General features: G+C 37.2%; 1 protein-coding gene across 1 annotated transcript; it reads left to right on the top strand.

The window, feature by feature from the left end:
• The first annotated feature begins 1,123 nt into the window (after positions 1-1,123).
• Positions 1,124-13,532, top strand: RpL9 (ribosomal protein L9). Its single transcript, XM_076201846.1, has 5 exons — positions 1,124-1,177; positions 8,471-8,617; positions 12,809-12,934; positions 13,096-13,309; positions 13,412-13,532. Exons 2-5 carry the CDS (start codon positions 8,480-8,482, stop codon positions 13,513-13,515), a joined length of 582 nt encoding a protein of 193 aa, XP_076057961.1. The 5' UTR covers positions 1,124-1,177; positions 8,471-8,479; the 3' UTR covers positions 13,516-13,532.
• The last annotated feature ends 418 nt before the right edge of the window (positions 13,533-13,950 follow it).

Here is a 13,950-nt window from a genome sequence, read left to right on the forward strand (position 1 = left end):
ATCACATTGCTTAATGATTAGGATTTATTTTTGTATTATTTTATTAAAACGTGACTAAGCCGTACATCTAACAGATATTCACTACCTATTTGAAAACCTCATTTGACCTTTAAATGAAATAAACTACTAGACGCAATAAATCAAATAACATAAATATAATTATTTTTACAGCCAAACAATTGTGCTATTGTATTTGTGAAATATTGTAATAATGTAATCAACTGTTCTTTGTGGTAGCTAAACTGAACTATCATATATTATAGATATTGCTGTCAAAAGTCAGTTAATCAACTGACTTTTGACAGCAATATCTATAATATATGACACAGGTGTAATTTCAAATACAATATTTTACCATTGCATTGACTTAATGCAATGGTAAAATATTGTATTTGAAATTACACCTGTGTCTTTTGAAGGATGGCAGCTATAAAAATCCAGAACTCAAGTCATCTTTTATCAAGTATGACATTTCACTGCGTGGAGCAAGAGATGGTAAAAAAGAAAACGAAAATCTGCTTTATTGGGGCATGGAGTAAGCTACAGTCTCAACAGACACTGGTTGTTGAAAAAAGTACAGACGATCTATCTGTTGACTATATAGGGTAATTTATTATTTTCGCCATTGATCGTATTTATCAAGATACCTATTTTCTTCACTTTTAGTTAGCACATATGAGTTCATTTTTTCCTTCGATTTAAAACTTCCTAAACTTCTCAATAAATTGGATAAACTGGAACTTCTTGATAAATTGGAGTATAAAGATTATTTTTCCTATATTCATTAATTATACCAAAGCACATATTTGCATTAATCTAATTGTTTGTTGTTATATAAGTTGTTTTGAAGGGTTGCAATAGCGCATCTACGAAATATATTATTTATGTTTTTTTCTTATATTTATACCAAAGAACAAATTTGCATTAATTTAATTGTTTGTTGTTTTTTAGGAATTGTTTTGAAGGGTTGCAATAGTGCATCTACAAAATATATTAATTATATTTACCACAAAATTGATTAAATAAATATTGAAAATTATTAAATTAAAATGTATTTAATACAATAGAATTTTTTATGTATTGTTTACCTATATATATATGTATATGTATGATTCGAGTTAAAATAAATATCAGATGCGTCAACAGTGATCCTTCTACAACTGGTCTGCGTGCCAAAGTGAGTGAACTTACGGGTCGTAAAATATATCGCTGAAATTATAGGTGATCTGTGGTAAGAGCTGGTTCAGAACATTACCCAAACTTAAAACTGATATAAAAGAACAAAACTCATTAGAAATTATATTGGAAAGTTTGTTAAAACTTACACATATTGTTGTTCAAAGAGAAACCCGATTTGTAAACAAGTTAGAATTTGAACCCGAATGTCTAATGTTTATCATACGTTTACATTCTTTGGAATGTTATTATAAGATTGGGACCTAGAAATAATGGAGGGAGGCATCAATCTTCATTTAATAGATTTAATCATGGAGTGGAGGTAAATTTGGTGGGCTAGTGATATGCTTATTAGTGACAGTGTCTGTTCCAGATTTGAGTTTCGCAGGTTTCGGTATAGGGTACACAAATGGGTCGTATCAAATGTAGTTTGGTTGTGTTTGGATAAATTGTTTCTACTGTTGATAATGTAAGATAATATCACGTGCTTTAATGTGTTCCTTGTGTGCTTTAGGATGTCCAAAATTTGTTTTTATCAGTTCGTTTTTGCAAACTTTTATGTACTGTATTTCCTTCAACACAACTTGCACCAGTTTTGTGTTAAAAGTGTGCTCATATATGCTTATAGATAATGTTGTATGGCTAATTTTTATGAAAATTATTTCGTCTGCAAAAGTGTGAACTTGTGATAATTGTATCATTGGGTATCCCTAGAAAGACTACCAAACCAGAGACTACTGTGAAACTCAGTCTAGGGCAGTTGTGTTTGTTATTTGTGAATGTCAATTTCGGCTAATTGGGCATGTGGTAGGTTTCCTTTATTTTGATACCACTCGTTAGATGCAACTCTTGATTGAGGAGGCTGGGCAAGTTGATCAGACTGTAAAATTCGAAAAGCTTGCTGAAATGGATAATTTTTGTGAAACTTAAATTGTTCAGTAGCTTCTAACCTAATTTGTTTATTAGCCAATACTGCTCAGCTGTGTGAGATCCTGTCTTTGTTTTGATAGATGTGGAGATTGAAGAAATTTGGGTATTTTAGTTGTGCACATGTATTCGATATAGCCTTAGGAAATTAAATATCTTGTAAATTATAATACAATGAAAGTAGTTTGTTATTTAGAAATTAACAAAAAAAACCTTGCCACTAACATATCCACTAACGAATGAAGCTGCTTGGATACAGCATGGACACCATGCTGTTGTCTGTCCAGTCCAGTCACTGTCAGATGATGGCTTTCATGTTGTGGACAAAGTGTTCTTCAACTCCGGGTAACGTTAATTTTAAGCGCTGTTACAAAGACAATAGGGCATCATTGGACTTTTGAGAGAACATGGGGTGATGCCATCATCAGTTAATTGCCTGAGGTACAATAATGCAGGCTGTTGGCATCCATGATGACGACCTGGGTGATCTTTAGAATTTGATAGGTACCCCCAAATCCACGCACGGCGCCACCGTCGACCATGTATTGTTTTCATGGCCATATGTTAGGTAGGTCAAACACCACCAGAGGCGCCACCGTCTATGACGAGCACAATAGCGCGTAATTTTATGCGCACGCCATTCAAACGGCCAAATTTATATACCGCGGGAAAGTTAATAAAAATGTTGTGTGAGTGTATTTACTACGATCGTAGTAAATTTCAAACATTCACATCATCAGTTACATGTCGGTCAATAAAAACATAAGATAAACATGGCGGCCTGCATTCAGCAGTACATCGAAAATTGGTATATGTTTCAACGTAAAAATTGAGCTAACATATTTACGGTTGTGGCAACTGATCTTAATAAAGAAAAACTACTAGTATCGCGAATTATTCTAATACCAAAATAAAGGCAGCGTGTTACGGTAGAGCTGAGAAATCGGAGGTTTTAATTAGTTTTTTTTTTTATCGGGTCGGATTATCGGATAACAACATCATCAACCCGCCATCTTATCAAACTTCACTCTATTAAGTTTCTTACTATCATGTTATTAGCGTAATAGACTTATAGTTGAATTGTTTGAACTATTTTCTTTAAAATGTGTGATTTTCATGTAATTTGATCAGAGAAGTTACGTTTTTATCCTCCGTAATATTACGGACCACAGCTACGATTCGTCCTGCCCACTATCTATGATCACTGGTGGTATGGATCAAATTACACTTAAGTTTGTTACTATTGTGTTATTAGTGTAATAGCTTCCATATAGTTGAATTATTCAAACTATTTTCTTTAAAATGTGTGATTTTCATGTAATTTGACGGTATTCGTAGCTGTGGTGGGTAATTTTGCAGAGGATAAAAACGTAATTCTATGATCAAGTTACATGGAAATCACACATCTTAAAGAAAATATGTCAAATAATGCAACCATATGCTAAATTTTTATATAAAATTGTGCCTGTCAGTAAAAACCATCATTGTTTACGTTCGATCGGCGATTCGTCAGACCGCACGTTTCGGCCCGATTTCCGGGCACAAAATAGGCCCGATTTAATTCCATTCAAAATGCAATATCTCGAGAACAAGGACAGCTAGATGGATAATTCAAATTGCATTATACTCATAGCGACTTTTTGCATCCCATGAGAACTACTTCAGCTCAAATATCAGGAATTCAATTTTCATGTTGACCTAGCTACATATGTTGCGGCCCACTAGATTTTATTTAGTTCAATCTGAATGCTTCCTGCGCTTAGCGCATGCGAAAGATATTCAAATTATCTTGTTTTGCAAGTGTAAGGCTAATTCTTGAAATAGAAACAAATTTTCATCCATTTAAACGGAAATTTGGTTATCAAACTTGGCAACATAGTTTTCAGAGTAAAAATATTAAGGTAAGGAATCTCTAAACATAATTTTAAGTTACATAAACAAGTTTATCAACCTATTTTCTCCCGGACATGAGAAGCTTAATATCGTTTAGCACTTCATGTTTGAGCTTAGCGCCCCGGAATGTAGCCATATCACCCATGAATCTGATGTGTCCAGTTCGCGTGCAATTTTGTTTACTTATTACCATTGACGACCAAAATCACACAATGACGGTTTTTGCTCAAATGCATAATTTATATATAAAAAATAGCATATGGTTGCATTATTTGACATATTTTCTTTAAAATGTGTGATTTCCATGTAGAATGATCGAAGAGAAGTTACGTTTTTATCCTCTACAAAATTATCAACCGGCAACCAACGCCGTCATTGTTTGGGTTTCGTCGGCGTTGGTTGCCGGCTGATAATTTTTCAGAGGATAAAAACATAACTTATCTTTGATCATTTTACGTGGAAATCGTCCATTTTAAAGAAAATAGGTCAAATAATGCAACCATGTGCTATTTTTTTATATATAAATTATGCATTTGAGCAAAAACCGTCATTGTGTGGTTTTGGTCGACTTCGGTCGGCGTTTAGCGAGACCCACCATTGACAGCTTCATGGTTGCCATGAAAAGACAAATATGGTATGATGGAGATGTCTCGCATTGTTTTTGACATGCTCATGTGATTTGTTGATCCATAAAACCCAAGTATTCCAAATTTTAATAAAATTGGACCAGTGGTTTAGACTTAATGTGTATTTCTTTACCGAAATCTTTACAAATACCTTAATTCTAACACTTTGTTTTGGTAAAGTCTAGCCAAAAATGCGGGCTAAGAAAATAATTCAAAAAATCGTATCTCCCTTATTTTTCACGCTATTTCAAAAATTTATAAAGCATTTTGTTTCTAATAAAGTTGTCTTTCATATGCAACAATAATTTAAAGGTTATTATTTTTTTTTTTTAAATTTTGTGGGGGTACTTAAATTTGAGGTGCCTAATACAGGTTAGGTTAGAAAAGACGAATTAACCTTTCATTTCTTTGACCTTTGGATCTATCGAAACAAACAGGGCGTACCTTTCAACTGCCGCAACTTTGCACATTAGTAGCTTGGTCAAACATCACCAGAGGTGCCACCGTCGATGACGGGCACAATAGCGCGTCTTTTTAAGCGCATGCCATTGAAACTGCCAAATTTACACACCACGGGAAATTTCATTCATAATGTTATGCGAGTGTATTTTGTAAATTTCAAACAATCGCATCAGTTACATGTCGGTACATAAAAACATAAGATAAACATGGCGGCCTGCATTCAGCAATAAATAAAAAAAAATTTTGTTTCAGCGTGAAAAGTGAGGTAAAAAATCCAGTGAATTGGCAACAGACCAAAATGAACAAAAACTACTAGTCTCTTTTTCTATCGGGTGGGATTATCGGATAACAACGTACTGGTGGTATGGATCAAACTGTACTCTATTAAGTTTACTATTATTAGTGTAATAGATGTATAGTTGAATTATTTGAACTATTTTCTGTAAAATGTGATTTTCATGTAATTTGATGAAAGAGAAGTTACGTTTTCATCCTTTGATATTACGGACCACAGCTACGATTCGTCCAGCCCGCTGAGAACTACTTCAGCTCAAATATCAGGAATTCCATTTTTATGTTGACCTAGCTATCATTAGTAAATCTTTTTGCAAATTTTTATTATTGGTTTCCAAGAAAATCACATTATGTTGATATATTATAATATACAAAATTAATAATTTTCTAGTGGTGGGTGTGCACAATTAAAAATTTACTGAAATTTGAATATAAATTCATCTATTCTAAGTTATCTAACCTGTGATGGGCCGACTTGGGCGAATATATGGGCCAAATTGATGCAACACCCCCCCTAATTTAATCAAAATTATCCATTCCAAAGGGGGAAAGGGGGTTTTCAGTTGCAAAAATGACAATGGGTGAACTTTAAGATATAGCAACAAAATTAAACATTAATTTTGTGAATTATAATACATCATGTGATATATCTAGGTCAAACACCACCAGAGGTGCCACCGTCGATGACGAGCACAATAGCACGTCATTTTAAGTGCACGCCATTGAAACGGCCAAATTTACATGCCGCAGGAAATTTCATTCATAAAAATGTTACGCGAGTGTATTTACTACGATCGTAGTAAATTTCAAACAATCACACCATCAGTTACATGTCGGTACATAAAAACATAAGATAAACATGGGGGCCTGCATTCAGCAGTAAATATATATATATATATTTCTTTCTTTTTCTGGCGTGAAAAGTGAGGTAAAACATCCAGTGAATTGGCAACAGACCAAAATGAACAAAAACTACTAGTCTCGAGGATTATTCTAATACCAAAACAAAGGCAGTGTGTTACGGAAGAGCTGAGAAATTGGTGGTACTAATTATTTTTTATTTTTATTCTATCGGGTCGGTTATTGGATAACAACGTACTGGTGGTATGGATCAAACTGCACTCTATTAAGTTTCTTACTATTATTAGTGTAATAGACGTATAGTTGAATTATTTGAACTATTTTCTTTCAAATGTGTGATTTTCATGTAATTTGAGGAAAGAGAAGTTACGTTTTCATCCTCTGTAATATTACGGACCACAACTACGATTCGTCCAGCCCGCCATCTTTGATCACTGGTGGTATGGATCAAACTACACTCTATTAAGTTTCTTACTATTGTGTTATTATTGTAATAGATTGCATATAATTGAATTAAATTATTTTCTTTAAAATGTGTGATTTTCATGTAATTTGACTGTATTCGTAGCTGTAGTTGGTAATTTTGCAGAGGATAAAAACGTAACTTCTCTTTTGATCAAATTACATGAAAATCATACATTTTAAAGAAAATAGGTTAAATAATGCAACCATATGCTAAGTTTTTGTATAAAATTGTGCATTTGAGTAAAAACAGTCATTGTTTGGGTTTGGTCGTTGATTCGTGAGACTGCACATTTTGGCCCGATTTCTTAGGACAAAATAGGCCCGATTTAATACCATTCAAAATGCAATATCTCAGGAACTAGGACAGCTAGATGGATAATTCAAATTGCATTGTACTCATAGCAACTTTCTGCATCCCGTGAGAACTACTAAGCTCAAATATAAGGAATTCCATTTTCATGTTGACCTAGCTAAATCATATGTTCTTGCTTGAAATCTATCTAAAATTTGGTAAGTTTTTAGAAGTACACACCCATACAATACAACAATAGATAATTATATAGATTATAATACATCAATGTAATATGCAATTTTCTTTGAGAATCAATAACAAAAGTTGCTAAACTGATTCATTAATGAACAAAGATGCGGCAGTTAAATATGCCATGTTTTTTAGAGATGCCGAGATCGAAGAAATAAATGATAAATTTGTCTATTCTAACTTTACCCAACTTATATTTAGTAATTTGGTACTTCAAATTCTAAAGATCATCTGGGTCATTGTTGTCATCACAGATGCTGACGGCATTGCTCCTTGGGTAATTAACAGATGATGGCAGAACCCTGTGTTCTCTCAAAAAATCCAATGAAGCCCTATTGTCTTTGTAACAGTGCTTATTAATGTCGCCTGGAGTAACACAAGATAAACGTGAAAGCCATTGTCTAACTTGACAGTGACTGGACAGGACAGACAACAACATGACGTCTGGACTGTATCCTAGCAGCTTCATTTATTAGTAAATTTGCTTGTAGCAAGTTTTTTTCACCAAGAAAATCACTAAGTCCATGTATTATAATTTATAAAATTAATATTTAATTTTCTTATGCTGTATCGTAAAGGTGTGCTCAACTAAAATAATACCCTAAATTCTTGTAAAAGCAATACTCGAATGAACATAGCTGCTGTGACTGAGGCGCCATCTTCGTTTTGGTTGATGCAGAGGTTGAAGTAATTAAAGTGATAACTTCGTCTTTTCTAACCTAACCTGCACTTAGTAATGTGGTACCCATAATTCTAGGGTTCATCAGGGTCTTTGTCATCGTCTTCAACCTCCAAATCCATTAAAAACAAAGATGGCATCTCAAGTCAGATTCCATTTGTGTATTGCTTTTAGAATTGTTTTCTGTTATTGAGTTCCAACAAGAAAAATGTATATTATATTGATGTATTATAATTTACAAAATTTATTTTCTAATGCCATAATGTGTAGGTGTGCACTTTAAAAAAATAGCACTATACAGGAATATAATTGATTAAACTTGTCAAGAGTTGTTAGGAGTGGGAAATGGGGCTGTGTGGGAGCTTGCTCGGAGAGATTGTGGGGAGTGGTGCCAGTGTGTGTGTGATGCAATGCATTCAGGCATATGTCCGAGTATTATTAAAGAAGTGCATACTTTGTTTTTTGGCCACCTCCCTTGTAAGGGGGAAAAAGCCTTTTTGTATATGTATGTAATCTTGTTGCTAAGCTTGTGTTTTCCAATTTTAGGTCTTCAAGATGAAGCAGATCATTACAAGTCAGACTGTGGTCATCCCAGATGGGATTGACGTTAAAGTCAAAAACCGTGTCGTCAAGGTGAAGGGACCCCGTGGAGATCTCACACGTTCTTTCAGGTCCATGCAGCTGGACATGACGGTAAGATTTTCATAATTCCAGAAGATGAATAATAAACTGCCATATATATGATACCAAGCCATCACCATTCTTGTCTTAGGGAGGGGTGGGAGTTGTTTTTGTTTAGTTGTGCCAAAGGGAAGGTCTATGTTGGGTGGGTTGGGCAGAAAGTATAGGGAGGGGGACCGAAGGGAAACCCGAAAGTGGGAAGTACTAAGTATTGGTGTATTGGTCATTGTTTTGGAGTACTCTCTTCAGAGAAAGCTTCTCAGTTTGCTCTTGTAGTTGGTGTATATGCATATATGCCCAACTGGGGTGTAGCGTGGTTTAGTGGTGATGATTGGAAGGTGGTCGGATTTGAGGGCCCTGACCACCAGTGTCGGGTTTAAACAGGGAATAGACTGTGATATCAGGAGAGGAGTTATGGAGGGCTTGATGGGGGATATGTGTGTGATTATGGGTGTAGTACATGATGGTCTGTGATTTAATTTGGACCTGCAAATCAAATCCTCTGTGTCAGGGTTAACATGGCAGGCGACTTGGCACTGAAGTCACCATCTTAGACAAGATTGGGCCTTAAGTTAGGGAATGGGGGGGTGTACATATTGTGGATATGTTACTTGTTTGGCTTTGGATTGATTGGGTTTTAACTCTATCATTATCATATTCTTAGCGCTTCCCACTGCAACTACATTTCCCTCATCCTCCACATTTAGCAACTCCCCAAAATACTCTGCCCATCTTCCTCTTGTGCCTTCTCTACCATTATCATCTCTCCAGCTGCACCTTTTACCTTTTCTTCTCTACTTGATTTGCCTCCTTTTCCTCTCCTAATTTCTTTCCAAAATGTCTTTATTATAGATTTTTTTAATCAATTTTCTGTCATACATCTCTCCTCTTTGCCTCCTTATCTTGTGCTTCTTTTTTATTTGTACCTCGTATGATTTTCTCATCCTATTTTGTAACCAATATGTGAAAGCTTCTCTTCTACAACCTTTTGTTTATCAACCCACCACTCTACCCTTCTTTCTTCTTCCATCCTCCTTGTTCCACACACCATTTGTACATACTGTGTGACTCCCTCTTTGAACTATCCCTATTCCTCCTTCACTCCCTCTCACTCCTCTCTTAGCTTCTTGTACTCCTTTTCTTTCTCATTTAAACACTTCCCTACCTTCTGTCCTTTTCCTCTTTCTCCATCCTCCACTCAACTTGCCTTCCAAAAATAATGACCTGATATTCCCCCACTCTCCCCTTAGAACATGTACATCCTTAATTCTTCCTACTATACTGGTTACCACTATATAGTCCATTAAAGCTCTACCACCCTTCGACCCATTACCCTCTCCAATGTGTATTTATGCTTGACTTCCTAACACTATTTGCTATGATAAACTCTCCACTATGATTTTTTCATGGAACTCCATGCTTAACCAAACGCACCATCTATTTGTTCATTTTCTAATCTAGCATTAAGGTCTCCCAATACCACTACATTGACATTTCTCCCTAATCCCTCAATGCCCTCATTTAATTGTATCAATAAAGCCTTTCCTTTACACTCTTCTTGGTACCAGGCCCATATGCACTTACAAAAACCCACATCTCCCTTCCCAGTTTCACTTTCCACATTAACCCCCACCATACGGTGCCGCACACATAGGCGTCATGAGGAGCAAGTGGATTCGCGACGCTGCCATATCGGCGTCTTGATTATATTTATTGTAGTCGCCCCTGTGTTTTTACATTCTCCCTAATGTGCCCTTAATCCCATTCTCTGTGGTTTTCAAAATTCACGGATGAAAGAGAGAACGATCGATATAAGCGGTGACTATATTTTTTATGCGAGTATTATTACGACACGTACGGCTGGCATTGGCTGCTGCCCGCGAGATTTAAGTCCCGGAGTGAAGTGGTTAACTTTGAAGAAACCTTCCACTCCACCACACAATTACCTATCTCTTCATTATGTCCTCTCTTTACTCCTGAGGTCCTCCCAACTACACTCACAAACTCAAACTTGCCCCTCCCTTTCAACTTTGTTTCATTCAATGCTAACGCATCCATCTTTCTTACACACCCACTGCCCGTCTCTTCCCTCTTACTCTCATCTGTACCACATCCATGCACGTTTAACCCCTTCAATACGGGCCACATCGCAATACTCGTTTTATAAAAAATAAAGTCACTGCTCTATTGCTCGTTCTCTTTCACCAGTGAATTTTGATAACCATAGAAAATATGATGAAGCCAGTTTACAGAATATGTGGGTCACACAGGTACGACTACAATAAATATAATGAAGACGCCAACGTCTGCATCCTCGCGTACCCACTTGCTCCTCATGACGCCTACGTTGGCGTCACCGTATGGAAGAGGCTAAAGACCCAAACCTTAGGTACTGGTTTGAAAACTTCTCCCAAACCCTCTTAAGCCACGTCCACACGGTCGAGCTGTGCCTGGCAGGGCAAAGTCTGCAGACTATGCCCGCGTAAGATGTCCACACAGCTGTCTGTGGTGGTTGGAGGGCAGTCGGACGCCAGCGGTTGTTGTGAGCGAGTGGTTCATTACGGTACGATCACCATGGTGCGCTCCATACTTCGAAAGAAGATAGCACTATATTCTATCATAATTGGTGCCTACATTAAAAAGAAAAACAAGAGACCACAGAGACGTGTCTGGTGCCGGGAGTGGTTGCAGAGACGTGAAAGGATGGGTAGCTCTGCGACAATTCTACGTGAATTGCAGGAGGAAAATGAAACTTTGTTCTGCAATTATGTGCGGATGGATATACACAGTTTTTATATTCTTGTATCGAAAGTGGAGAGCTACAGAGGCAAGAGACAAATATGAGGCAAAGCATTACACCAGCAGCACGTTTGTCTCTATTTCTGTAATCAAAACGCCATACTCCACAGACATTCATGTGATTTATATATATCAATCAAAGTTATAGTGTCTTGTCGTGACCAATATGCACTAGCACTCGGTGTGGATATGGTGTACTAATAACGTGGTAGTCAGTGGATCTGCCTGCACCTTACCTCGTGCGTTTGGCAGTGACGGAAGACCTCCATCCACTGCCCTCTATTGGCGCCGGGAGCGGACAGTTTGATGGTTTGCCCGCTGAAACTGCTCGTACAAGGGCAAAGCCTTCGTGACCGACGGACACTGCTCGACCGTGTGGACGTGGCTTAAGAAAATGAAAAGATAGTAGTGTATAAAAGAGAGCTTTTGCCATTGGGCAATTGAGCGAGCGATTAATTGGCGGTCTGTACTTAGCGGGTTTGCTAACTTTGCTCGCACCTCACCTCGTGCGTTTGGCAGCGATGTCAGCCCTCCATCCATCCACTGCCCGCAAATGGCGCCGGGAACAGACAGTTTGATGGTTTGCCCGATGAAATTGCCCGTTGTCGATTAAAGCCCTCGTGCCCGGCGGACAGTGCTCGACCGTGTGGACGTGGCTTTATGCCTTAATTTTTATTAGGGACGTCCCCTTTGGGGCTTTAAGGGAGAAGGATGCCTAGTCCTATCCTCGTCCCATTTTTGTCACCTTGTACGACACAAGTGAAAATACATGGTGGCAGTATTCCTTTCCCCCATCACACAGTGAAATGAGAATGAATATTCAGAGAAATGGTACAGGAGAGTAACAAGAGGGGGGGGGACAGCATAAGAGGGACAGTCACAGTATAATAAAGTATAATCATTTCTCTCTATGAGCAGATATTTCCTCTACCACAGACAAAATGATGTGTGACTCTGGTCCATAGGGTCACTCCATTTAGACCCTAAAGTAGCTACATGCTACTTAACAGCCTTTAACCAGTAACATGCAGCCAGTACCACAGATTGTATGTATAAGGTATATTCTCAAACAGCAGCAATAAATCCATTCACTGAATTGTTTTGGGGCTGAAATGGTAGCAATAACCCTTGGGGCAGTTGGTCTACTGCAAGAGAACCAGTATAACGACTGTTAATATATTTTCTACTTCATCCCGTTGCATGTGGGAACAGCATTCACAACCACAGGAGAGGATTTATATAAGAAAGTCACATTGCTGCATGTGCCACAATTTATTATACAAAATGTTTTGTTTGATCTGAAGAAATTGCTGCTGCTGCCGATATGGATTGTTGTTTCTTTGAAGATTGGAGGTGTAGTAGAAACAAGTTTCTCATTATTATTCATTTGTTTATTTTTTTCAGGCTAAGAAGAACAAGAAAGGTGAAACTCTGGTGAAAGTTGACAAGTGGTTTGGTAACAAGAAACAAGTGGCAGCAGTAAGGACAGTTTGCAGCCATATTGAGAACATGGTCAAGGGTGTCACCAAGGTCTGTGCCGCCATCATGTAGCATAAGTTGTATTTTGACATGATGTAAACAACAATCTCTGATAACTGAAGTAGAACTCTCTCCCTGATTAATAGTGTTTATGCTCATAACCTTTTGGGTTTCAGTCACTGCTTCTAACATTACATTTTTTTTGTTTTCAGGGGTATCAGTACAAAATGAGAGCTGTGTATGCTCATTTCCCCATCAATTGTGTTATCTCTCAAGATAATACTCTTGTTGAAGTTCGTAACTTTTTGGGAGAGAAATACATCCGTAAAGTTCATATGGCCCCGGGTGTCAAAATCTCAACCTCATCCAAGATGAAGGACGAGCTCATTTTGGAGGGTAATAACCTTGAAGCTGTGTCCCAGTCTGGTAAGTTTAATGTTTGACCAGAATTCTTGGAGTATGTTTACATAATTGCATGTGGTAGCAATTTGGAATAAGGAGTTAACAAGCTTTTTCTTTAAATTACAGCTGCCCACATTCAGCAGAGTACTACTGTGAAGAGGAAGGATATCAGAAAATTCCTTGATGGTGTGTATGTATCTGAAAAGACCACTGTTACTATCGACGAATAAAGAAAAAAAGGTAGTCACATGGAGTTTCATTAGCAGCATTCACATATCGGAGAAGGAATATACCGATGGACCTATAATTCCCTGCATCCATCTCATGGGAGCACTGCAGCATTACCCATCAAAAATACGATTACTACTACAGGGGATCACAAAAAGATGCTTTGGCAGAATGGGTTCAAGGGAGTAGCCAGAAAAGGTGGCAATAGTATAAAAAGTTACACTTTATTCTATATGAAAATATGTACTTCAACATTAGTAACACTGCCAATATCTTTAATAAGAAACCCCAGTCTTGGCAGTGGGTTTAAGTAATGGAACTAAAGGAGTAGCAGAAAAGAGACAGCAAAAGTTAAAAATCGTGATTATGTAAAGATTTTAGTTTAACATACATGAATATATACTCGTAATTTGTGACATTTGCCTATCCCCTTAGGC

This window comes from Oratosquilla oratoria, chromosome 18 (genome assembly GCF_046742065.1).
Source record: "Oratosquilla oratoria isolate Oo_2021 chromosome 18, ASM4674206v1, whole genome shotgun sequence".
NCBI classification, from domain to species: domain Eukaryota; kingdom Metazoa; phylum Arthropoda; class Malacostraca; order Stomatopoda; family Squillidae; genus Oratosquilla; species Oratosquilla oratoria.

What these genes read in the sequence shown, in the direction of transcription:
- RpL9 (XM_076201846.1), top strand. Translation starts at nt 8,480, where the DNA reads ATGAAGCAGATCATTACAAGTCAGACTGTGGTCATCCCAGATGGGATT. An exon ending in CCATGCAGCTGGACATGACG is followed by an intron (nt 8,618 to 12,808) that starts GTAAGATTTTCA and finishes TATTTTTTTCAG; the next exon opens with GCTAAGAAGAACAAGAAAGG. An exon ending in TGGTCAAGGGTGTCACCAAG is followed by an intron (nt 12,935 to 13,095) that starts GTCTGTGCCGCC and finishes TTTTGTTTTCAG; the next exon opens with GGGTATCAGTACAAAATGAG.